The sequence below is a fragment of the Chanodichthys erythropterus genome, chromosome 13, assembly GCF_024489055.1.
Source record: "Chanodichthys erythropterus isolate Z2021 chromosome 13, ASM2448905v1, whole genome shotgun sequence".
Taxonomy (NCBI): domain Eukaryota; kingdom Metazoa; phylum Chordata; class Actinopteri; order Cypriniformes; family Xenocyprididae; genus Chanodichthys; species Chanodichthys erythropterus.
In genome coordinates this window covers 16,455,421-16,483,412 of record NC_090233.1, presented here as the reverse complement: position 1 = coordinate 16,483,412, position 27,992 = coordinate 16,455,421, and the positions used below count along the sequence as shown (strand labels likewise).

At 39.0% G+C, this 27,992-nt stretch overlaps 1 protein-coding gene across 1 annotated transcript in view; it reads left to right on the top strand.

The window, feature by feature from the left end:
- Window positions 1–27,992, top strand: part of specc1 (sperm antigen with calponin homology and coiled-coil domains 1) — a 185,711-nt gene that overhangs the window by 76,752 nt on the left and 80,967 nt on the right. Inside the window, exon 2 of the mRNA XM_067407929.1 lies at window positions 27,606–27,800. Within this exon, the coding sequence (XP_067264030.1) occupies window positions 27,639–27,800 (162 nt within the window). The 5' untranslated portion in view covers window positions 27,606–27,638. The remainder of the gene's footprint in view (window positions 1–27,605; window positions 27,801–27,992) is intronic.

Genomic DNA, 27,992 nt, shown 5'->3' with positions numbered 1-27,992 from the left:
AGCAGCTTCCTCTTTCATGGCGAAACATCAGACTTTGTCAGGCCGCCACAGACACGCCCTTCAGCGAAAACTCAAGATCTTTGAAATTTATCATTGCTAAGGTCTTGAGATGAGACTGATAACATTTGATGTTGATCTGGTTAAATCTCTATGAGGAGTTAATCACAGTATAAAACATGTAATTTCCTGTTGCCTGCAGGTGGCGCTATGACTGTAACTGAATATTGTTATGAAGATGTCTTCAGGTTAGGACTTTAATAAAGCATGTGAAGTTTGGGGCAGATCCGACATTGTTTGTCTGAGTTACAACAACTTCCTTTTTCATGGCGAAGACATCAAATTTGTCAGGCCGCCACGGACACGCCCTTCAGTGAAAACTCTAGATCTTCGTAATTTAACGTCACAAAGGCCTTTAGATTAGACTGACCAAAAATGACATTGATCTGATTAAATCTCTAGGAGGAGTTCGTTAAAGTACAACGTCTGGAAAATGCAAAAAACGGTGAATTGATTAAAAATATCTGACTTCCTGTTTGGTTTCGGATTTCGCTCCAAGAGAATTTTTTGTAGGTACTGGGCTGATAAATGTGTGTACCGAATTTCAAAGCCCTAATGTAATGTAGCGAGCGGGGCTGTACGTTAGATGGCGCTATCGAGCCATTTTGCCACGCCCAATTCCGAAACCCATAACAGACGTAAATTTTCACCACTTCTGACGCGTGTGCAAAGTTTCGTGAGTTTTCGAGCACGTTTAGGCCCTCTCAAATGCGATTCATTTTGGAGAAGAAGAAGAAGAAGAAGAAGAATAAATATAGCTGCAAGCAGCAATTATGGGGCCAAGCACAAAAACGGCACAAGAAACCAGCCAACACGGCTGGGAGCATCAGACCAACTGCAACAGTGAACAATTAAAGACGTATTAAGATCATTTTAGGCATAAGAGCTGAAAAATTATCAAAAATGAGGATTTACTGGTTCATAACTTTCGACCAATAGGTGGCGCTGTGTCCAAATTGTTGTGGTATGGTCAGAGTGAGGTGACAATGACACTTCCAAAGTTTGGTGTCAATATGTCAAAGCACTGAAGAGATACAGCTTCAAGAGTCATTTTTGAATCATGCCTCAAATTCTTTGCTCTGGTATACAAAAACGGTTTGACATATGGACTTGAAATCCATAACTTTTTGTCGGCATGGTCTGAAGATGACACGGTTCAATTTTGGTGAAAATCGGAGCAACGGTCTAGGAGGAGTTCGAAAAAGTAGGTTTTTAAAGAAAAACAATATGGCGGACAGGACGTTTAGCTGACTATGGCAAATTTGATATCTATGTTCTCAGCATAACCCAAGGAATCTACAGAGACCAGTTTCATTACAATTGGTTAATATAGACAAAAGTTATTAGCATTTTTGTAAATTTTGTTATAACTTTTGACCACGAGGTGGCGCTGGTCCGAAACTTCTCAGGCTGCTTCAGGGCATTGTCCTGATGACCCATAACAAATTTATGAATTTTGGTCAAACTCATCAGAAGTTATGAGCAAAATAACAATTTTTCATATCTCCACTCCAGTAGGTGGCGCTGCACCGAAACACTGTATAATGCCTCAGGTCATGCTTGTGATGACATGTACCAAGTTTGGTCTAAATATGTCAAAGCATTGTAGAGATACAGCTTCAAGGGTAATTTTTGCATCACATCTCAAATTCTTTGCTCCGGTATACGAAAACGGTTTGACTTATCGACTTGAAATCCATAACTTTTTGTCGGCATGGTCTGAAGATGACACGGTTCAATTTTGGTGAAAATTGGAGCAACGGTCTAGGAGGAGTTCGAAAAAGTAGGTTTTTGAAGAAAAACAATATGGCGGACAGGAAGTTTAGCTGACTATAGCAAATGTGATATCTATGTTCTCAGCATGACCCAAGGAATCTACTGAGACCAGTTTCATTACAATTGGTGAATACAGTCAAAAGTTATTAGCATTTTTGTAAATTTTGTTATAACTTTTGACCACAAGGTGGCGCTGTGCCGAAACTTCTCAGGCTCCTTCAGGGCATTGTGCTGATGACCCATACCAAGTTTTGTAAAGATACGTTAATGCGTTCGTAAAATACAGCATTTTAGCACAAAATTCAAACTGGCCGACGGCCAAAATGGCCAATATGGGAAAATTGGATATCATTCAACTCGGCATGATTCCCCGAATCCAACGAGACCAAATTTATGATTTTTGGACAAACCCATCAGAAGTTATAAGCAAAAATAGCCATTTTTCATATCTCCGCACCAGTAGGTGGCGCTGCGCGAAACACTGCATGGTACCTCAGGTCATGCTTGTGATGACATGTACCAAGTTTGGTCTGAATACGATAAAGCGTTGCGGAGATACAGCCTTACTTCTGTTTTCGCAAGCACTACGTACAATTCGTTCGTGAGTTTTTCGAAAACGGTTTGAGGAATCAACTTGAATTCCATAACTTTTTGTCAGCATGGTCTGAAGATGATCTGATTCAATTTTCATGAAAATCGGAGTAACGGCCTAGGAGGAGTTCGAAAAAGTAAGTTTTTCTTGACCCAATGAATCAGAGGAAAAAGGAATTTTGTTTCTAGCCCTTATGGTTCAAAAGTTATTAACATAAACATAAGTGCAACTTTGGACAGCTGGTGGCGCTAGAGGGATTGAGATAGAGACTCCAAATTTGCTGTGGACAAAGGTCAGACTGTCCTCTAACTGTGTGCCAAATTTCACAACTTTCCCGCAAGCGGTTCTATGGGTTGCCATAGACTTCAAGAGCGGAAGAAGAAGAAGAAGAATAATAATAATAATAATAAAAAAAAAAAAAAGAACGCCAACAATAACAATAGGTGCCTCCGCACCTTCAGTGCTTGGCCCCTAATAATAATAATAATAATAAACGGAGCAATTCCAATAGGGTCCTCACACCATCGGTGCTCGGGCCCTAATAACAAAATGTGTTACAGTGACGATAAAATAACTGCATTTCTGATTTGTTTAGGCCTATGCTTATGTTATTTAGGGGCCAAGCACCGAAGGTGCGGAGGCACCTATTGTTATTGTTGGCGTTCTTTTTTTTTTTTTTTTTTTTTTTTTTTTTTTTTTTTTTTATTAGGGGCCAAGCACCGAAGGTGCTTAGGCACCTATTGTTATTGTTGGCGTTCCGTACGCTTATTATTATTCTTCTTCCGTTTCTTCTTCCGCTCTTGAAGTCTATGGCAGCCCATAGAACCGCTTGCAGGAAAGTTATGAAATTTGGCACACAGTTAGAGGACAGTCTGACCTTTGTCCACAGCAAATTTGGAGTCTATGTCAATCCCTCTAGCGCCACCAGCTGTCCAAAGTTGCACTTATGTTTATGTTAATAACTTTTGAACCATAAGGGCTAGAAACAAAATTCTTTTTTCCTCTGATTCCTTGGGTCAAGACGAATCGATCGCACAAATTTTTCCGCCATTTTGAATTTTCTGAAAAACTTACTTTTTCGAACTCCTCCTAGGCCGTTACTCCGATTTTCATGAAAATTGAATCAGATCATCTTCAGACCATGCTGACAAAAAGTTATGGAATTCAAGTTGATTCCTCAAACCGTTTTCGAAAAACTCACGAACTAATTGTACGTAGTGCTTGCGAAAACAGAAGTAAGGCTGTATCTCCGCAACGCTTTATCGTATTCAGACCAAACTTGGTACATGTCATCACAAGCATGACCTGAGGTACCATGCAGTGTTTCGGCGCAGCGCCACCTACTGGTGCGGAGATATGAAAAATGGGTATTTTTGCTTATAACTTCTGATGGGTTTGTCCAAAAATCATAAATTTGGTCTCGTTGGATTCGGGGAATCATGCCGATATCATGTCGAATGATATCCAATTTTCCCATATCGGCCATTTTGGCCGTCGGCCATTTTGAATTTTGTGCTAAAATGCTGTATTTTACGAACGCATTAACGTATCTTTACAAAACTTGGTATGGGTCATCAGCACAATGTCCTGAAGGAGCCTGAGAAGTTTCGGCATCTCTACAATGCTTTGACATATTTAGACCAAACTTGGTACATGTCATCACAAGCATGACCTGAGGCATTATACAGTGTTTCGGTGCAGCGCCACCTACTGGAGTGGAGATATGAAAAATTGTTATTTTGCTCATAACTTCTGATGAGTTTGACCAAAATTCATAAATTTGGTATGGGTCATCAGGACAATGCCCTGAAGGAGCCTGAGAAGTTTCGGACCAGCGCCACCTCGTGGTCAAAAGTTATAACAAAATTTACAAAAATGCTAATAACTTTTGTCTATATTAACCAATTGTAATGAAACTGGTCTCTGTAGATTCCTTGGGTTATGCTGAGAACATAGATATCAAATTTGCCATAGTCAGCTAAACGTCCTGTCCGCCATATTGTTTTTCTTTAAAAACCTACTTTTTCGAACTCCTCCTAGACCGTTGCTCCGATTTTCACCAAAATTGAACCGTGTCATCTTCAGACCATGCCGACAAAAAGTTATGGATTTCAAGTCCATATGTCAAACCGTTTTTGTATACCAGAGCAAAGAATTTGAGGCATGATTCAAAAATGACTCTTGAAGCTGTATCTCTTCAGTGCTTTGACATATTGACACCAAACTTTGGAAGTGTCATTGTCACCTCACTCTGACCATACCACAACAATTTGGACACAGCGCCACCTATTGGTCGAAAGTTATGAACCAGTAAATCCTCATTTTTGATAATTTTTCAGCTCTTATGCCTAAAATGATCTTAATACGTCTTTAATTGTTCACTGTTGCAGTTGGTCTGATGCTCCCAGCCGTGTTGGCTGGTTTCTTGTGCCGTTTTTGTGCTTGGCCCCATAATTGCTGCTTGCAGCTATATTTGTTTATGTTTCTGTCGGCTGCATGAACATCGATTTGCTTTCTCATGACATTATGCAACTTTGCTGGCTAACGACTGCATAAAATTGACCAGCTTGATATAAATTAATGCAGTGTTTTTCTCACGTTGTTTTAACCGCTCTGAAGTAATGTTAGCACCCTCTCATTTCATCGATCTTGATTCATACATAAATGCGATCTTCTTTCTAAATGACGGCGATTTACTTGCATGTATTTCCCTGTATTCAGATTATGCTGCATTCACGTGTTCACTTACTTTACAACAATCCAAGATACTATTTCAGTCAAATTTATTGGTCACACTCACACAGTGTAAAACAAAACACTATTAATACACCAATCAGGCCAGAGATTAGCGAATGATTCAGACATAAATCCCAATCACTTCTCTCCTCTCTCTTCCCCATTTGCGGCGCTCTGCTGTCAATCACGTGACGTATAAGGGGGCAGACCTAAACAGATTAGTCCATTTACTTGGTGGATTTCGAGCAACAATTTTAATCAAGTTCAGGAATAGTACACCATTTTAACACTCTGAGGTCTAAAAACGCGCCGGCGCGTTTTGCAGTTTTTTTTTCACATTGCAGCAAAACAGACTTCAAATACTCCGTCATTTTTTGTCATAGAGACATAAGTAATATATCAATTGAAACTATAGAATGTCTTCTTTTATTTATATACACTCAAAGTAAAAACAAAATGTTGTGCTTTTTGTAAAATAAAGAAAACTAACATGATGCGTGATCTCTCCTCTCCCTCTGAACGAAATCCAATCTGATAATTCTCAGAAAATGAACTGTAACTTAGTGAATACTAATCACAGAAAAATTAAACTTATGTCTAAAAAAACGTTAAGATGTCAGGTTTTAAATCATGTAAGTCAAATCGAAAACAAACCTTCTGTGTTTATGTAATCTGTATGAAAAGAGAGCCATGTCAGAAGACTGTGATTCAGCTCATTATCCGCTAATGCGGCCACGCCCACGGAGCCAGCGCTATTCAGACGCAAATTCAGAGGCAATACATGCATTCATCATCTCAATCGTGTATTTATTGTCTTGAAAAGTGTTTATCTGGATGTAAAAGTCATGGTTAGCGATCTCTAGAAGACATACAGTTAGTTCCTGTTTACTTTTCTTCTATGGATGAATTTTAGATGAGTTTTTGTTTCTTTAGCGCCCTCCTGCTGCTGTATGAATTGGAAACTCCATTCATGGAATAGCCTCTTCTTCTTTTAGATGAATTTGTGGACTAAAAATGCATAGAGCGCCCTCCGACTTCAAGGATGAATTGAAAACACCAGCGCTCATAGTAATGACAGTGAATATTAAATAAAAATAACTCCTCTGTATAGAAAATTGACATAAGCATATGAGAATCCAATATTTCTCCATATGTGCATGCTTTTAAACTAAAAGCCTATATTCAGACTCTTTGCATCACAGAAATACATTATATTTTAAAGTATAATATAAAACCATTACTTTATATTGTAATAATATTTTTCTGTATGTTTCATATATCATAATGAGCTTGAGACATCACAGAAGGTTTTTTTTCACAGCCTACTTGACTGAAATGCCTCATTAATATGCAAGTCATTTCAGCTCATTACTATCCAATTCTTTTGTCTTCTCAGGTGAGAATGGCCCATTTTCAGTGGTGATTCACGCCTCCTCGCATACTGTGTTCCTTGGCAAAAAGTGTCTTACAAAAACTAAATCAATATATTGTTTTATATGAAGGAGTAGGCAGCATAATTTTTATATAATTCTGAAGCAAAAATTCTAGTCTACAACCTCCAATACCCAAAAGTCTTGTGAACACAGATTTACTATACTTTTTTTGGCCTTATTTCAGTGACTTAAGTTTTTTGTTTTTTCAATAACCACGCATAAATGTTATTCCTTCAAAAGCACAAACATGTACATACATGTTCCTCACATATTATTGTAGCGTAGTTTGTGCTGAATACAGTGTAATGTCACTTTTTCCATTAATATGTTTATGAAGAACTGAAAAAAGCACAAATGTCAGAGCATGTCAAAACTTCTCCAGGCCCCAAATCAGCCTCAGACTCCAGAGGGTTAACATTATGAAAACACGTATTGAGTTGCTGAAAGTTTAAACGTTCTTGTTTCCTTTTGATATTCAAACTCACATTAGATGCTTTTAACATTAAATAAAGCACATACACTGTACCTGAGATTATCATTGTCATAGTTGATGTGTAGTGTAACTAAAACAAGCCAATGCACATTGGCATGCAATTATTTGCAGCAGCTGTTCTGCCCTGCTCTGCACGGGTATATAATGAGCAGCAGGTGCATTGCATCTTTAGATTTTTGCATTGGAGCTGAGTGGTTCATTTGTTCCTGTCTCTAATCTGCAAGCAGTGTTTTCTAAAAAAGAGCCAGTTCTTCAGGGAAGAAGCTTTCTCTTTATTGGTGTTTGCATGATGGCGCTACGGCTGTGATTGAGTCCTCTCGTTTGTGTGTGTGTGCCTTCAGTGAGCGCTAAAAGGCTGTTCTTACAGCTGGCAATTGTGCGCATTTTCAGAACGCTAAAAAGCTGTTATTACAGCTGGTAAGAGCTGCGCCTTCAATGAGGTGCACACTAAAGGCTGCACATTCCCTGTCAGTGTTGCCATGATCTTTCCCCCGTGTGTTTCAGCACCAAGAGAGCAAGTCTCCTAAAAGAGCTTACATGGGTGTGAGTTGTGTCTTCCAAAGATGACATTCCACCCGTGTGTTTCTGGATACGGTAGTTTCCTGTCCTCACTGACGGCTACGATCACTGTTTCACATGTCTGGGCATAAATGAGAAATGATGTTTGTGGGTGATTCATGTCTTCGAACGAGAACATGATTATGTCGACACGCCGGTCATGGCTCTTCTTTCTCCGGGAAGCTTGAGTCCCCTCTGTTGTTGGTCAGCTGCCGCTTGTGTGTAATCACAGCCGCTGGTTGGCCCAACACTCTGGGAGACTGTGGAGATCAGCGAGAGCAGACCTCTCGCTCCTCTGCGTGTCGTGTACCATCGAGCTGTCAGGCTGCAGCACGGGTTGTCACAGTAACCCAGCGCTCGCTCAGCGCTCTAGATGCGCGGCCTCCTCTCCATTGTAGTTCCCTCTATGGTGCACCAGAAGAGGTCTACTTTGGTGAAATAGCTTGGGTGATTTGAGGGTGATTGAATGCTTCTCCTTCAGGGAACCAAACCCCTAGGGCCCCTCCCCCTCTAGCGCATTGCAAGCTGTGAAGCTTTTGGATTGGATTGCTGGTCCTTCTCATAGGGGAACCTAGCATTTCATTCAGGGCTCCAGCTGAGGGTCAGATGTCGATTTAATATTGGAGAGAGGGCTGTTATGCTCTGGAAATGAGGGTGACGCTGAGCTTCCCACTGTAATGGTGTGTGCTTATGCTGACTCAGATTCAGAGTTTACAGCCATGCTTTCCCGGGTCATTCTGGATGTGCATGGAAAACTTGGCAGTATGGAACTATATTGGTGCCAAAAATATGGAATGCCAAAAGTGCCAAAATCTAGAAGAAGGCAACCAAAGCCTCTCCTGCACCCCCTGCCCAACCGTGGAACCAGGTAAGTGTTGCACAGCACACTTAGACCCCGCTAGGGGCCACCTCGCAAAGAGAGCACCCCAAGCCATGTCCCTGTGTTTCACCTCGCTGCCCCACTGCGGGTATGCCTACAGTCCCCTTGGTCCCGCTGTTATGGTCTCTGCGAGCCTGGCTAGTGCTCCCCAGTCCGTCTCGCTGGCTCATTCGGACCATCAGGCTTGGCTATGCAAATCAATTCGGCCAGCGTCCCCCCAAGTTTGGGGCATCCACTTCACTTCAGTGGAAGCTGTCGATGCCCAAGTCTTGCGTGCAGAGATCGCGGTCCTACTGGCGAAGGACACAATAGAGCTGTTCCCTCCAGCCGATATAAGGTCAGGGTTTTACAGCCCCTATTTCATTGTACCCAAGAAAAGCGGTGGGTTACGACCAATCTTGGATCTGCAAGTTTTGAATCGGAGCCTCCGCAAACAATTCAAAATGCTCACACAGAAACGCATTTTCGAGTGCATCCCTCCCCAAGATTTGTTTGCAGCAATCGACCTGAAGGATGTGTACATTCATGTCTCGATTCTCCCTCAGCACAGGCTGTTTCTGCACTTTGCGTTTGAGGGTTGGGCATATCAGTACATGGTCCTGCCCTTTGGTCTGGCCCTGTCTCCCCGCGTCTTCATGAAAGTCGAGGAGGGAGCCCTTGTTCCCATGAGAGAACAGGGTGTTGGCATCCTCAACTCTCTTGACAACTGGCTCAGTCTTGGGATCAGTTGTGCGAACACAGTGACCTGGTGCTCAGTCACCTCAGCCATTTGGGCCTTCAGGTCAACTGGGAAAAGAGCAAACTCTCGCCTGTGCAGAGGATCTCTTTTCGCGGTATGGAGTTGGATTTGGTTGATCAGACAGCACGCCTCACAGAGCTCAGTCGGTGTTGAATTGCTTGAGTACGTTCAAAGGCAGGACAGCGGTCCCACTGAAATTCTTTCAGATGCTTCTGGGGCAAATGGCAGCCACAGTGGTAGTACCTAACAAGCGTTCAGTGACACCTAACACTAGGGTTGTGCCGATGGGCGATATCATCGTCCATCGTGATGGCTGACCGACATCACGATGGAGAGACACCATCGTGATGCCACGCCCCCGCCCCGCTCCGCCCCTTTTATTCCCCTCTTATTCCCCTCATGTGCAACCTATTGGAAAGCCTGGATGAGTCATTAGTTGGGAAATAAAATAACCCTTTCGCACATAAGTTTAAAATATTCTGGCTGCCCCCCCAGCGTGAGTTTTTCAAGGCGACACTTATTTAGAACGTATCGCTTTATGGTTTCCATGGTGACGCGTCATTACTTGTCATGTCACACACCGCAGCGCTGTATGACTGATGATCTGCTTTTATTTCAGTTTTCCTTTTTTATTCAAAATATTCACTAATTTGTTAACTATAACATGAAATATCTGATATTCCAATTGTCAAATATGTGAAAGTGGATGTGTTTTGCTGTTTAAACAACTTTATAATGATTGCGTTAGTTGAGCTATACACGTTATATGCCGCAGGTTCTGTTGGATTCACAACATCTTATATGTATTTAAACGTCCGAAACCTAAAATAAACATTATGTGGTTGAAAACACTGCATATTTGTGATATATGAAAAGTGCTGCGCACGCGCACGCGCACGCGTCCATCTCTGGTTTGGCGCCAGCTAAAGCGCACACGCACATTTGAATTTGGCAATTGATCACGTGATGCACCGGTGTGATCATACGCGTCTATTATAAAGTAATAAAGACCCCCCCCCCGGACGATATCATCGTCCATCACGATGTTTTACTGTAAACATCGCCAACTGCCAATTTAGGGGACATCGCCCAACCCTACCTAACACGTTCACTAGATTCTATAGCCTTCGTGTCAAGCCGGTCTCCTCCAGTGTTCTCACCTCAACCGGTCAGAGGCACAGAGGGGCCCCGGCTTACTGTCAACTTGCTGCGCTTAATGCGCTTATTGCTCCAGAGAATCCCTACAAGGCAGACCCTGTTGAGTCCTCCAATTACTCTTCGGGAGCCAGACGTGGCGGTGCATCTGGCGCCAGGCCTATACTCCGTTGCATCCTTGAGAACCCGATTTAGGCTGGGTTCCATATGTGTGCCCCTACGGAGATCCCATATTTGTATTCTACGGTTGCTCCTAAACAAAGCCTGTGTCTTTCCCTTTGGGAGAACCCACCTCTTATCAGGTTGGAGTCACCACAGTACTTTCATATGTACTGCAGCCCTACGGGGTTAGTCCATATATACATCTCCACATAACTCCTTCTGGGAAGTATGTGGCTTCTACAGCATTCCCTTCCTAGTGAAAGAGTACGCTTTCCCAGTGTTATCCGGTTGTCTCACTGAATGGGTTGTGTGGAACAGCAGTGATAGACACTCTCTGTGTTAGCCCTGTCCAACCGTCCTTTAGGCAAGGGCATGCAGGAGGCTTGCACAGAGCACTGGAAGGGGGCAGTGCCGTGGTGCTTTGGTAGGGATCGCTATTTGTCGGTCTGTCTGACGTACGTCGAATGTGACCGACTGAATGGGAACATCTCGGTTACAAAGGTAACCCTCGTTCCCTGAAGGAGGGAACTGAGACGTACGTCCTGTCCCCACGGTCGTTGTACCCCGCTGTGCGGCCGGCTGACCTGCTCCGTTCCTCTGCGAAAACCTAAAACCTATTGTTCCAGCAATCTGCTATCGTGCCGATTAAATGGCATAACTAATCATTCGGTCAACCTCTAGCTACTGGTACTGGTGCTTTAATGGGAGGACTTACATATTTGTGGGTGGGTGTGTGTAATGAGCTTATGTTTGAGAGAGCAGAGGCCAATTACTTGCACAAACAGCTTTCATTTCAAGTTCCTTGTTTTTAGTTTCATGTCTTTACATGAAAATTTAAGGAACTAAGCTGGATTTTCATGTCCCCTTTTGTTGAAATGCTGTTGATTTTATTTTAAGACTCTAGCTGAGGCCAGAAAAATGTTGAGAGGATGTGATGAAGCCGCCTGATATTTATCTTCTACATCCTCTCAAACCGACTCTGCCTAAACATGACTGGTCTCTCAGCGATAACATGCAGTACACACTACTGAGGACAAACTGAACCTCAAACCAGAAGGATTTGTCTGCCTCAGCCTTATTTCAAATGCATTGACAAAAGAAATGTTTATGCTTTTTTTTGTAGTTTTCTTTTGTTAAAAAAAATAGCATGCTATTATTTATTTTGTTGAAAGGGAAGGATGTAGTCCTTTTTAAATTTACCAGTGACCAGTATTTGTCAGACTTTGTATTGTGGCTCGAGTACATGTGTCATTAACAGCTGAAACTGAGAACTCTTTGAGTCATTATGAGCTTCCTCTCTCTCTTCCTTTGTAGCTCACTAACAGGAAGATGGTTATACTGCATCATCCTCAAATTGCAAGTAGGAGAAATTAATCTGTGATTATAAAAACACTGTTTGACTCACCCTACATTTAGCATTTAGCATGCTGTTCAGGAAGAAATTTTGCTTCATTCTTCTCCCTGACTTTTCAAGAGGCTTGGCGGATTATAATTCCTGGAAATATTTGTTAGCATTGCTATTCATGTCAATGCCAAATGCTTGGCTGAAAGTACCTGACTACTTTTGAATGCCTGTAATTAGGGGTGTTAAGCTGACAATGTGCGAGCTGACAATGGCTGCATTTACACTGCAAGTTTTAATGCACAGATCCAATCTTTTGACCATATCCGATTTTTTGGCCAGTCTGTTTACATTCACTTTAGACATGACTGGTATCCAATATCTGTGTTTACATTAATTCCCACCCAAAATGATTGTCATTGATAGCTTTACGTGCACATGGTAGACCCTTGGGTTTTTAATGGCCATGCTATTAAAATTATTTATATATTTCACATCAGTTAGCCTAGACTGGGTAAACCCAGCCTGATCTGCCGGCGATTTGATTTCGTCCGGTAACTCAGTCTGGAAACCCGTACATTCATTTCTACTGCGTCTGTTACACTTTTACCCGCTATTGGCGGGTATAACACGATGACGATGGAGAAGCGATGGCAAGCACGACCGTCAATCCAATTCCTTTTAACCTCTCGACGATGCTGAATGACTTCTTTAGTTTAGCAAACAAATCACTCAAGTGGGTGTAAATACCACTCACTTTCATGTTTTTTTTTTTTTTTTGTTTTGTTTTTTTTTGCACAACCTGCAAAAATCGCTCGATGCCATTGCTGCTTCTGCAAACCGCTGATCAATGCTACAAACCAATACAAACTAAAGGTGCGTTCCATTCGACCGCAAGTGGACTGTGAAGTGGACTTCACAGGGTATTTCACCATCTTAAGTGAGATTCCATTCCGAAGGGAGCGAACATGTTCAGTTCGAAGGGCACTGCAAACGGCATAGGGAATAAGGGAACATCGATACATCACTTCACAGGAAGTAGAGAGGTAAAATCACCCAACTGTCATTGGGCACCGCGTCACCAGTCAGAACTACGATGGAGCAGAGCTGTTGAGAGAGTTTTTTAACGGCTCTCCGATGGAGGAATTTACATTTGAATTTTGAGTATTCATAAATTTTTTTATTATTATACGAACAAAAGTATGAATGATTATGGCGATGAGTGTATTTGCATATTTTATTGTATGAAGAGGCATGACAAAGTAAAAGTGTTGAAAAGCAGCTGAGGCTCTGTCATTTTTTATTTTACTTTATTTACCTCAGAAGTGTTTATTATGTGGCTGCGCGTGAAAAGAAAAAGCACACAAGATGTGACCCAGACGGTGGATTAAGAATACATTTATACAGTTATTAACCAAAATGAGAATTTATTTTCATATGGCATGAGAGGCTACAGCTTTAAATCTGTTGAGTCCATTTTAAATTTGAAAGTAAATTATAATATCTATTTATTTGTTATATCATAATCTGCGCGACACCATCATTGATTTTCTTTGATGACGTTTGTAGTGTGTTCCAAATGAGTGATTATTGTTAGCGAAGTCCACTTCAACGGATATACCGTGCTCAGGGTGTAGGGAGCAGTGAACACTGCGTAGGGACCCTGTTGAATGGAAAGCAGCTTAAACCTGTCTGGAGTTTTCGCGTCGCTTTGCAAAGTACGTCACCCGGATCATTGATCTGATTGGTTGAAGGACTATCCATTTGCGTGAGTAATGCTCGTTGATCACGCCTCTTGTGCAGTAGAAAATACAGACTCTCCAGACCAGTGTTCAATTTTAAATTGAGCTTGGTCTGGTGATAGCCAGACAACGGTTAGCCATGATTACCTGCCAGAATGGATAAGTAAACAGCTGTCAGTGTCATGGATGTTTTGCAGTGTGAAATCTGACTGAACGGATATAGATAGCCCTGAAAATAAAGGTAATTTGCGTTTGTTATTTTATCTATGGCTGTTTGATCTAGAATTCTGAAGTGAAATAAAGTAGCAGGTAAGATTTTTTGAATGAATTTGAATATGAATTTTAAGAAGCTCAGTCCCAGATACTTTGGTCTCTTAACCATCCTAGAAAAGGTCAACCTGGTCACCTGCCTTGTGTTTCTCCTGTCGTTGGTTCAATAAACTTACCATCTGTATTCCTATGCCTCTCGTTTCTGTGTCTGCTAATTCCTGACAGCAAGTCACTTGATTTTATTTGTGATTTTTGTTACTTGCTTCAGAATAGCTATAGTCAGTTTCAGTGCTTACAATTAGTGCTTAGTTAGTCATTTAGTGTTTCTGTCTGTGTCTTAGAGTATTTTGTGTAAAAGGAATGCATCAGGCAATGAGAAAAGTGTAGGTATTAGTTGATGTCTTTCTCTAAGCACACAAAATCTGACACAGATTTCATGAATCAATGTTTTTGTATACAAGCTAGGGCTGTGCTGATAAATGATATCATAACGAATCGCGATAAAATATATGTCGATAACGATGATAAGCTCTAGGCATTTTTACTCTATATGGATTAATTTAAGAGCCAATCATACAGCAAAAATATGCGACAACAGCCAATCAGCGTGTAGCTTTCACGTCAAAGAACAATGTGAATTTCCCATGGCACTTTGCAAAAAAAATTCTACACAAGGACGACAAAAATGAGTGGAAGCAGCGCCGAAAGTGAAACTAACCTCGAGTTATCATCCAAAAATGATGAAATTGTTGACAAAAAAGGTAGCACAAATTCAGTTATATGGAAGTGGTTTAGTTGTTTGAAAAGCGATCAGGCGCAGATTAAAACGATCTGTAAAATATGTTGTCGGACGGTGAAAAACAAGACTGGCAACACAACCAACCTATTCCAGTGCTTCCCACACACAGACAAGTATATTAGGAGACACATTTATACTTTTATTATTTTTATCCTCTCATACTTTTGTATCCGCCCAAGATAATGAAACCATCCACGATCGATTAACTAGTGGAAAATCTTCCCTCGCCCTACGTGTTTTGTACCTGCTCGTTTTGTGTGTGTCAGAACGGTTTACTCCCGCTGACATTCGCACGTGCATGTTGCAATGTCACAAGGCGGTGCTGTTGCACATTCTACACTTCCACATGCTCGCGAACTCAAGTTGATGAATTATGACAATGTCTACTTTATGGCCTTTATATAAAATGTTTTAGACGGTTGTAAGAATCTGAAGGATCAGCCTGCAAATGTGTTGTCCCGGGCTTGTTTATAATTAAAAGTCACATGCTAAGTTAGTAAATTTTCTTAATTTTTTAAGGCCAAATGTGTAATCTGTTTTTGTTAATAAACTATACTTTAAAATGTAATTAATAAATCCTCAAATTTTTGTGGCTTCAGTCATAGTTGGGACACTCTTTTAAAGCTGGCAGCATTAACAGTTTATATATCAAAATATATATCGTTATCGATCGATATGGGAAAAAAATTATTGAGATTATATTTTGGCCATATCGCCCAGCCCTAATACAAGCTCTTGATTTGATTCTGATTCTGTTTCAATTCATTATTGATAGTTTGGATATATATATATATATATATATATATATATATATATATATATATATATATATATATATATATATATATATATATATATATATATATATATATACTAGGAAGAATGCATTGATTCTTGGGATTTGAGAATTAATATTGGATAATAAAAATCATTAACCGGAAAAAAAAAAAGATAGCTTAAATCCAATTAATCAATATTATCAACCCAGCCCTATTGCTCAACATGCTGTCAAGAGAAAATATTGAATTGGATTAAAACTGCACTTTGTATTCCAAAAGCCTTTATTTAAATGTGCAGTATGTGGAGAGGACATTTATTTTTCATAGATAGTCTGTAGAATAGTACTTTGATCCTTATTTAAATAGATTAAATTTATATAGTGGTGGAGATTATAAAAATCATAATTACCATTATCTGACATTCTGGCTAGGTTCATTTTTAAAGGCTGATCTTGGAGGTTTAGATTTTACCTTCTTGCTTTTTGAATGGTGGATTTCGATTTAGGTCATTTTATAAGGGACAATATCATTAGACCAACATGTTTTTCATAGACAAACTAAAGGTTATCCTCAGATAACTGTACGTTCTGTGCCAGTGTAACGGTCTGTTTGCAAACTGTTAGAGCAATGTGTGCTAACCTTTATTGTGCTGAAACAGCTAGGATAAATGTTAAATTCTCTTGAGTTCCTAAAGTTGAAATTTTGGCTGCAATACACAAGTCTTAACTAATGCACCATTTTGACCTGAAGAAATGGCTGTGAGACTTGCAATGACAGTCTATGTTAGGTGGCTCGTTATGAATGGTTTTTGTTGCTGTGGACCTGCAACCTATTGAGGTGTGAATTATCATGGTTTAACCCTCTGGAGTCTGAGGCTGATTTGGGGCCCTGGAGAAGTTTTGACATGCCCTGATATTTGTACTTTTTTCAGTTGTTCATAAACATATTAATGGAAAAAGTGTCATTACACTGTATTCAGCACAAACTAGGCTACCATAATAAGTGAGCAACATGTATGTACAAGTTTGTATATTTGAAGGAATAAAGTTTATGCGTTATTGAAAAAAACTAAAAACTTAAGTCACTGAATTAAGACCACTAAACTAATATTATATGTGTGTTCACAAGACTTCTGGGTATTGGAGGTTGTAGACTAGAATTTTTGCTGTATATAAAAATTATCCTGCCTGCTTGTTCATATAAAACAATATAGATATTTAATTTTTTAAAGACACTTTTTGTCAAGAAACATAGTATGCATGGAGGTGTGAATCTTCATGAATAATGCTGTGATTCACACCTGAAAAGACAAAGACCTGCATAATGACCTGCATAATGAGCTCTTTCAGTCAGGTAGGCTATGTGAAAAAACCCTCTGTGAACCCTCTGTCTCAAGCTCATCATGGTGTATATCAAACATATAGAAAAAAAACAGCAAAACTGTGAAATATTACAATTTAAAATAATGGTTTTCTATTTGAATATACTTTAAAATATAATGTATTTCTGTGATGAAAAGCGTCTGAACATCTCTATATCTACCTCTATGGCATTTCATATAGGCTTTTAGCTTAACCCTCTGGGGTCTGAGGATTTTCAGGGCCCTGGAGAAGGTTTGACATGCCCTGACATTTGTGCTTTTTCAGTTGTTCATAAACATATTAATGGAAAAAGTGTCATTATATTGAATTCAGCACAAACTAGGCTACCGTAATATGTGAGGAACATGTATGTACATGTTTGTGTTTTTGAAGGAATAACGTTTATGCATGGTTATTGAAAAAACAAAAAACTTAAGTCACTGAAATAAAGCCAAAAATATATATATATATTAAATCTGTGTTCACAAGACTTCTGGGTATTGGAGGTTGTAGAGTAGAGTTTTTGCTTCAAAATGATGTAAAAATTATCCTGCCTACTCCTTCAAATAAAACAATAGAAAGCTTTAGTTTTTGTAAGATACTTTTTGTCAAGAAACACAGTATGCATGGAGGCATGAATCATCATGAATAATACTGTAATTCACGCCTGAGAAGACAAAAGAATCACATAAAAGACCTGTAATGAGCTGCATTTTTATGAGGCCTTTCAGTCAGGTAGGCTGTGAAAAAACCCTCTGTGATCATGTCTCATCATGGTGTATATCAAACATACAGAAAAAACAGCAATACTGTGAAATATTATTACAATTTAAAATAATTGTATTCTGTTATACTTTAAAATATAATGTTTTTCTGTGATGCAAAGCGTCTGAACATTCATGTTACCTCTATGGCATTTCATATATCCTTTTAGCTGAAAGGCATGCACATTTGGAGAAATATTGATGGATTCTCATATGTTTATGTCAGTTTTCTATACAGAGGAGTCATATTTATTTAATATTTATTGTCATCACTATGAACGCTGGATATTGTGTTTTCAGTTCATACTTGCAGCCGAAGGGCGCTCTGTGCACATTTAGTCCACAAATTAATCTAAAGAAGAACAGGATATTCCAGGAACTAATGGCATGTCTTCCATGGCTTTAACATACAGATAAACACTTTTCAAGACAGTAAATACACGATTGAGATGATGTATACATGTATTGCCTCAGAATTTGCGTCTGAATAGCGCTTCCTCAGTGGGCGTGGCCGCATTAGCGGATAATGAGCTGAATCACAGACTTCTGACATGTCTCTTTTCATACAGATTACATAAACACAGAATTTTTGTTTTTTGATTTGACTTACACATTTTAAAACCTGACATTTCAATGTTTCTTTAGACATAAGTCTATTTTTTTGTGATAAGTATTAACTAAGTTACAGTTCATTTTCTGAGAACTATCAGATTGGACTTTGTTCAGAGGGAGACGAGCAATCACGCATCATGTTTTCTTTATTTTGCAAAAAGCACAACATTTTGTTTTTACTCTGAGTGTACACAAATAAAATAAGATATTCCACAGATTAAAATGGTGTACAAGTCTTATTTGTATGTGCAACATTGACTGAGTATTTTGAGTCTCTTTCACATTGGTATGAAAAAAACCATCGACCCGAGGGAGTTAAAAGCATGCACATTTGGAGGAATACTGATGGATTCTCATGTTTATGTCAATTTTCTATACAGAGGAGTAACATTTATTCTATATTGTCATCACTATGAGTGCTGGATACTGTGTTTTCAATTCGTACTTGCAGCCAGAGGGCGCACTGTGCATATTTAGTCCACAAATGCCTCAGTGAAGAATAGGCATACCATGTGACAGAGGCTTCCAGAGAACGTTAACCATGGCTATAACATGCAGATAAACACTTTTGAAGATAATAAATACACGATTGCGATGATGTTGTGACACTGTCACATAAAATACATGTTTTACCGCTCTATTTATTACAAAGATTTTATGTATAATAGAGTTTTAATTTGTTTACATGTTTTTAGTCCATTTTATTCCTCTTAACATTTTAAGTGTGTGTGTCTTTAACAAATGAATGGTTAGCCTGTCATGTGACCAGTCACATGACAGGAAGCAGCAAATACATCTGTATAAAGAGAGCAGCATGGCAAACAAACACACCCTGTGTCTCAATCAGCTCCCTAGTTCAGTAGTCAGGGCACTGACCAGGGAGTCGGCAATTTTAAGGGCTGTCTCATTCGCAGAATCCTTCCAGGGCACTTAAACGTTCGCTCCCTGAAAAGTCCCACAATGCACCGTGAAAACCAGGGAGCATCGATGCTCACTATGCTCCCTTAACAGAAGTTCTAAAGCGCGAAACTTGAATCACGTGAGCCAACTCACTACACATAACGATACGCGATAGATGTTTTTAAAAATGCAAATCTTTATTTTATTATATTTCAGCATAAACATACATCGCTAGACAGGCAATGAACATAATCTAGCTAACACTTATAATTTATTCACGGCTGAAATGTTGCACGTATAAGTAACAAGCAAATAATTAATCATAATGTAGTTTAAATAACATTACAAGTAATGTCAGAAAATATCAGCTCTGTTATTGTTCATAAATACCAGTAGTGATGTTGTACAATGAGGATGTTGGAAATAGTCATAAGTGTCCCAATGTGTAGTGAACCAGCATCTTTTACTGTCCTTACCAGTGCCCGAATTCATGTACACGATATACTGATTCATGAGCTCGGGAGCTAGGGAACTGATTGAGACACACCCACAGTCTCACTAACAGTCATCCTGGTTTGTGTAGTTTCCATTTTGCAGACTTACCTCTCCAGTCACAACCCTCCAAATCTTTGGATTATCACTGCCGTGGACATTTGTATACACTGGTGGACGCTCACATTGGGACTTTGTCAGCACACTAGGATTCTTGGACTGTTTTAGAGTATGATACTTTAAACTGTATGCTTTTAACAGACTGAGTTTTCCTGGATTTATTGTGTTGTTTTAAAGTTTCATGTGAATATTGTAAATACACAATTCTTATTTAAACGTATCACTGTTTTATGTCTCATTCTTTTAAACACTAACAAACTCGCACAGTAAAATCTGACCCAATTTTAAATCTTGTGACTTAACCGATTTGGCTGATCATTACAATGTATACATGTATTGACTCAGAATTTGCTTCTGAATAGCACTCGCTCACGATTTTAAACCTGACATTTCTTTAGACATAAGACTCATTTTTGTGTCATTAGTATTTACTAAGTTACAGTTCATTTTCTGAGAACTATCAGATTGGACTTTGTTCAGAGGGAGACGAGAGATCACGCATCATGTTTGTTTCCTTTATTTTGCAAAAAGCACAACATTTTGTTTTTACTCTGAGTGTACACAAATAAAAGAAGACATTCTGTAGTTCCAATTGATATATTATTTCTGTCTCTATGACAAAAAACTGACGGAGTATTTTAACCCTCTACCGCACACATTATGATAAATCTATAAAAAAAAAAAATTTGACTATTTTTCTTTTCTTAGAATGGCTTAACTTAAAGTGCTGTAAAAAAAAATTGGAAAAAAATATAATTTTAAGGTACTTTATGATATGTTGCCATATGGCAACAACGTGCAATAGTGGAAATAACTTAAAATAAGTGTAAGTGTATATAGTTAATATTTTTCCTCAGAAATGTTGTTTGTATTGAATCAATTAGTGCTATTATAAGCTTTAGCTGTAAATATAAACAACACCTTATACATATTTTCCAACATCTTGTGCTTTTATTTATTCTATTCTGTTTTGCTGAATAATGCTTTATATTCTTTGAATTTCATTACGTTTTTCGTGAATATTATTTAAATTGCAAATGTAGACAGTTAAAAACAAATCTAATATTGTTCATTATTGATCATAAAACATTGACATAAAACCAAAAACATTGCAGTTCATGAAAATTCAACATTACGCAAACTTATGAGAGGAAGGTTATGAACATGAACCCCCCATAATCCTTGAAACTTCACCTTTTTTCTGTATGAAACTTCAAAAAGCATTTTTTTCAGAGGTGAGACACATGTACACATCACATTTGGTGCTCTTCACCCTAACAATACACTTACATCCACTTGCACCTGCCTTTTTGAGACACTATGGTAGGCCAGTGGTTGTTCTGGGCCAGTATACTGGCTGTGGTGGCAGATCTCTGATGTTGATTTAATCCATAATACAAATGTCGTGGCAGTCTTTAACATATGAATAATCAACATTATATCACTAGCATTAATGTTGTTATTGATATAGTTTAACAGACTGCAGCTGGCCTTTGCTAGCTATCTTACCTATTCTAATAATTTCATTCCAATATTGCACAGTGTTGCCATATGGCAACACAGACATTTTATCGATTTACCAAAAACTAATTTCATAAAAACTTTGAGTGGTGAATATGTCATCATAACTTACCTGAGATGATGTTAACAATTTTTTTGTGAATGTGACATGGGCGGGTCCTTGTTTGTTACTGACGTTTTAGTTTGCTTTCAGCAACTACTGACAAGAGACGGCAGTCTGTCAGAAAATCGCGCTACAGAAAAAAAATGTATGTCATGTGACTTAACCAAAGCACATCATTGGCTAAACTAAGGTCTTCTCTTACCAACAAAAAAAAACGAGAATGTTCTCTTAAAGAAACGGTGGCAAGGAAATGAAACACAAAGAGTATGTTGCCATATGGCAACACTATGCAGTAGAGGGTTAAATCTGTTTTGCTGCAATGTGAAAAAAAAATCCTGCAAAACGTGCCGATGTGTTTTCCGATTCCAGAGAGTTAACACTTACACTCAAACTTCAGCATTTATAAATGTATGCATTTTAAATAATGACTTAACAATTGCAATCCATAGGTCCATATCACGGTCTACTTGTGTGCTCTCTGTTTGCTGTATTATCTTTAGATGGGCCTGTTGGGTACTTGTGTTGTAATGACTGTTCTTTCAGACAGTCGTCATACTGTGCTGTAATCAGATAAACTTAGCAGTCAGTGTGTAGTTTCAATGGCATTTGAGTTGGAGTAGTTGAATTACTTTTAGAATAGTTTTCCACTGCTTTTGGGGTCAATCTATCTCAAGTGGTCCAATGGACTTAAAACTAACACAGTGTCTACACTATGTGCAAATTTAGTTGCATAGCATCTAGGGGTGTAACAATTTATCGCAGTACAATATTTCGCAATGCAAAAATGTTACGATATGTATCGTTGAGTGATGGCGATACTTTTACGATATGACGTCAGTCTAATCTTATTGGTTGAGCTGCCGACGTGACCTACTCTGCAACATGGAGGTGGCAGTGAGAGAAGCCAGGTTGTCACCGCATATAAAGGGTGTGTCTCAATCAGCTCTCTAGTTCAGTAAGTGTTTTGTGCACACATCGAATCTTGCAAGCAGGTTTAAACGTTTCTCGCGTCAGTCTCTTGCTTGGTCGCATGAGAAAAGTCATGGCTTTCTTTCACTGCAGTTCCACAGCAACAGCTGTGCTCACAGAAAAGCAAAAGATGCTTGCGATGCTTTGCTTTAAGAAGTTCCACGGGGCCGTTCACATATTGCGTCTTTTCCGCGTGCAAGTCAGTTATTTCAAATGTAGCTTCGCGGTCGTGGTGCGCATGCGGTACGTTTTCCAGGCGCATCGAGATGAACAATCATAGCTGTACAGGGTGGTTTTTATATCTTATCTCCATTAATATATCTCGTAGTAAAGCTAATGCAAGGGCTATAAATCATTTATCCTTTGCTAAAACTTCCTGATCCTCCAGTTCATGGTTGCATAGTAACGACCGACGTCACAGGAGCGCAAGCGCTTTGGAAATAAGGAGAAGCGGTGTGGCTATGGCAAGCCAAAGTACTCACAAACGCCTGGTCGGACGTCTGATTGCACACTGATGCGTCAAAAGCGTCCTCGACGTGTGATTTGCATTAAGAACGCGCGTTCTTAACGTGCGCGTTGGTATCATGGAAAACACGCGTTCTTGACGTGTGATTTGCTATTAAAACGCGCGTTCTTGACGTGCGCTTTGGAGTTACCAAAAAACGCGCGCTTTTGACGTGCGTTTTTCATAACAAAAATGGGCGTCGAATACGTGCGTTTTGAGTCAGACAAAACGCTCGTTATGAACGTTTAAACAGGTAAACCAAACAGGCAGTGCAAACGTGTGTTTGAAGTGTCCATCAGGCGAAGAGAACGCGCTCTTTCCTTAGTGTTCTCAAAAGTGCATGTCGAAAGCGTGTGCTCACTCTTTAGGGCTTTGAGTCTGTTATGTTTTTGTCCGCTATAGGTTTAGGACAGCATTATCATTAAACTCAACCAAAACAACATGGAATTATCGAGGATAAATTTGGCAGATGATTATAATGGTTGAGTTATAATACAGTATAATTAATATGAAATATGCATATGAAAACGTAAAACTATTATTTAAAATAGCCGTGGGGGGATGACAGTGGATATACCTTCGATCAAGTTTGTAAGGAGCCAATAAAATACTACACCTGTATGATCATCTTGGCTATATATTACGGTGGCGTATTGCCTGGCGTAATATTTTTCCACTCAGTTATGTCGTAAAACGACATCTTTTCTCATTAAAACGAGATGTTATGTCGTTAAAACGACATATTTTGTACGTGACGTGTACGAAAAATACCTGTATACCTTTATCTTATCTATAGAGCTCATAGCCAATATCAGTTCAATTTACATTTATTTGTTTAGCGCTTTTCACAATACTTAGGCCTATAGTTTTAAAGCCGCTTTATAGGAAATGCTTTAACATTACAATTTGGAGTAATCTGTTATCAAAGGTGACTGTACAAGTTATGGCCTAATTTCAGACATATATAACCTACATAGGCTATATGTAGTTAGCTAACATTAATTTTAACAATGTATTAAGGTAGAAACAAGGAGCGATGTCCAGAAAAAATGTATAGGCCTAGCCTATATATTAAACGCTGTAGCCTACTAAGAAAGCATAGTACACAGAAAAATGTATTCGTTCAGAATACCTTAGTAGGCTTAGTTGTCACTTAGTTGTATAGATTGGCAATATGTGGCTAACATTTTCTTTTTAATATTTTTTCCAATACATGTAATCTTTTAAACACTATTTTTTTAAACTCTACCTTTGTGCAGTAAAATTAACTTGAATGTATGACAAAATTTAGCCTTTAAAATATTGTTTGTAGGTAATGAATGCCAATATAATTTATGTTTATTTAATACTTATATTTTGTATAGAACAATGTAAAGGATTTGTTGTGGAAATAGCCTAAAATACATGTTTAGCATATTTTTTTGTAAAAATTTATTTTTTTACCGGCTAGCTCGGCTTCAGGTTGGCATAGGGGTATTTAATCCCACCACTACGTAGGCTTTTTTAGTTCCCCTTGCGCTACAAATATTTTAAATTTAATGGTATTCAGAAAAACAGAACAATAATGAAAAATATAATATATAAACGTCAACCTAAAACGAATTAATTTAAAGCTAAACTGAAATAGAAACCCATTTGGCATAAATCCAAATGTTTCCATATGCACTATTTGGATGCTATAGCCTATATCCTATTTATTATTTAAACGCGCTGGGCTGGGTTTCCCGAAACCTTCTTAACTCTACGTCGTTCTTAAATTATACCTTAAGCTGTACCTTAACGTTAATTTGTGTGTCCCGAAATGTTCTTAGTTAAGTATACCTTCTGTAAGTCATACTTTCGTAAGGTTGGTCTGAACCACTCTTAGCTATACCTTATCACTGTTGACAGCCTGTACGAATTTAATTCTGAAGTTGTAATACACCCAGTGTTCGATTAGGATTATGGCAAAGAATAAAATGCAAAAACTTCACTGTTAAATTAAAATGTGCTTTGGCACTGAACCAGAGACAGACATGTGCTCCAGGGCTGGATTTCCCGATAACATTGTCTCTCAGCACGCTACGAAGAACCTAAAGGTAGACCTTAACTGAATATACCTTTTTCAGGCGTGTTCCCCGAACTATCCCTTAGGAGGTTGCTTAAGGTATATCTTCTTAAGTGCGATGTTACCAGGTGCTGTCCATGGCGTTGAGGCTGAATTGGTTGATATCGATGGCTCGAGAATCGATAATTCACTCGATACAGTGGCTGCTTCACTATGTTATGTGATTGACAATGATTGACAAGTCAGTGTCATTTAGGAATAAGATTGCACGGGTGTTTGAATCAAGATTGTGATCTTAACAATTAATCATGCAGCTCTATACCCTGTGTAACGAAGCGGGACTGAGGCGGAGATCCATTTGCAAGCTTTTATTACAAAAGTAAGCGTGGTCGTACAGGCAGGGTAAATCAGGAGCAAACAGGTACAGCAGAGGGTTAGGCAGAATCGTAGTCAGGGCACAGGCAGTAGATCGAGGCAGGCGGATATCATTCACAGAACAGTATAACAGGCAAGGGTCAGGACAGGCAGCAACGGGTCAAGAACGGGTAACAGACAGGAACAGTAACAACAGGTAAACAGGATATAAACGCTCGGAAATGACACACAAGGTAATCAAGACTTCGCAAATGGGTGGTGTGTGTGAGAGTCTTATATAGTCCAGGGAGTGTGCTTAGGGTGTATGTGGCTGATGATGATTGGAGGGGAGTGTGAGCATGTGACCGGCAGGGGGAATGATGGGAAATGTAGTCCGGAACTTGACAGGGGCAGACGGTGATTGTGACACCCTGCATTGCAAAAAATAGTTTTATATATTATAGTTGAATATTAGGCAACGTATGGCTCTTTGTGAATGGAAAGACAAGAACAGAGAGAGTGAAAAACAAAGAGGTGTTTTTTTTTTGTGAACTGAGCAAGTCTTTCTCACTGATTTTTGATGTTCATATATTTATCATTCCACATCTCTTGGGATGTTGTTAATGGTTGAACCTATGTACATTTGCATGCCACCATTATTCAAGTCAATGAGAGCAATACACAAGGGTATATGCTCAGCTCTCTGCAGGAGACGTTAGCTCCCTCACCCTTTTCCCTTCTCTGCTTTGAAGAGCACTTATGCCTCTTTCAGTCAGTGGCCACCTGTCCATTCCTCTTACATTACCTCTGCTTTGTTCACTAATATGTCACTAATATATCACTTTGTCACCCAGTCTTTTTTTTAAAGATCTTTTAAGGTGAAACCTACCCTTTGCATTGAGGGTGTTGGGTCTCTGATAGGGGCTTTTGATTAATAGATCACTTAAAAAGGACATGCTTAGTCACAGGAAGCTTCTTGGGATTTTTCCCTGGGTTGTCTCTTATTTTCTCTCTTCCCTATCTATTTTCCTCTAAATTGCCCTGCTTTCACTTGCATTAAGTTTATATCTCTTGAATGATCCTGCATGTTCCTGGACGGGTTATTCCTTTTTCCAGATTTTGTTGCTGCCTTTTTTTTTTTTTTGTGCATTTAAAGTTTTGAAAACGATTTAATGAGCACTATGTTGGCTGAGGCCTAAAACTAAATCAACCCCATGATCTGACCCAGCTGGTACTATGAACTTTTAATACCAAACTTGAATTTTTCTTCAATGAGCAAGTAGTCTCACAGACTTGGTTAATTTAATGTTAAAATAAAAATTAAATTATTTTAATGTTTTATAATAACTTCCAACAAATCCAAATCTCTGAAACTTAAAAAGTTATAACCTACATGAAAAATCTGTATCAAGTTCTAAAGTTTGCCAGGTTTCATCTGGCTTGGGTCAGGTAGCAGACCTGCAGCTTAGCGTAGAATGTGCGTGTTCTAATGACGGGTGTTCTGATTCTGCTGAATTTTGTCTGTTCAGTTTCTAGTTATGATGAAAAGTGTAGCACTTGTGTTGTGTTTGTTTCCAGCAATCCCATTGGGACTAAACTATTTTCTGTACTTTAATCTGAACTCAACCATCTAACTCCAGTGTTTCCCTCAGGATATTTTTTTTCTATATGAGGATAGATTGACTTGTACCTGGTCTTTAAAGTGGATTTTTTTAAGGTGAGATATAGTGTCTCAGTCTAGATTACATTTACACTGGTGTTTTAGCAAGCCAAACAATTAAAATATTACTAATAATTATAATTATAAAGCCTTTTTTTTGGCAGAAAACTCCAGTTTCTATGAAAACAGGTTTACAGACAAGTCTAGTGAAATGCTGTTATCAACTGTCAGCAAAAATGCAGGAAATTTAATAACTGGTGTCTATTGTGTTCCAAAATGCATATTAAACTCACAGCACATGCAAAGATGGAGTTTGCTGCATTCACTGTGAACCGAGCTGCTCGAAGATGCTGAAAACATTGAATCACAAGTTGATCACGTGAGCAAAATTTGTTCTTCGCTTTGAAACACGCAGTGCAACAGTTAAATAGCAGCCTTTTGTGATTTGATAAAGGCATTAAGTCATTTCGTGCTTTCAGTTTTTGTTCATTTGACTGACGGTTGCTATGCCAAAGAAATGCTACGAAATGCAACATAGAGACCTTTTATATTATTATTAGAGGTTTATTAGAGGTTTAATATTTTCGGTTCATTAGAAAATTATGGCTGGACAGATTAGATGGTGGGAGTCTAGGTAATTTATGGGAAACTCTGATCTTCTTACTTTTATTGCTTTGTCCACAGAACAAGTAGCGAGAGTCTTGAACTGAGAAGACCATGTTGAAAGGGGGCACCGTCAAGGCGGCACTGCCCAGAATGGGTGCTCCAGAACGTGCAAAACTGTCTACAAATAGCTCTCAAGGCTCTTACTCCAGCAACATCGGGATGAAGACCTCGAGATCATCCAGCACCATCGCCTCTGATCTGCGACTTAGCAAGGTGAGCTTAAATATATAATTTGACAGTGGAATGGATGAGAAGTGGGAGTCATGGGACCCTGATACAGCACAGGTTCTTGAGTAAAAAAAAAAAAAAAAAAAGGCAAAACACTAAGTAAGCTGCAAGATGTGATGCCACACATAAAGATGTGTTTCCAACGTGTACAATACACAGGACCAATTAAAAATTACA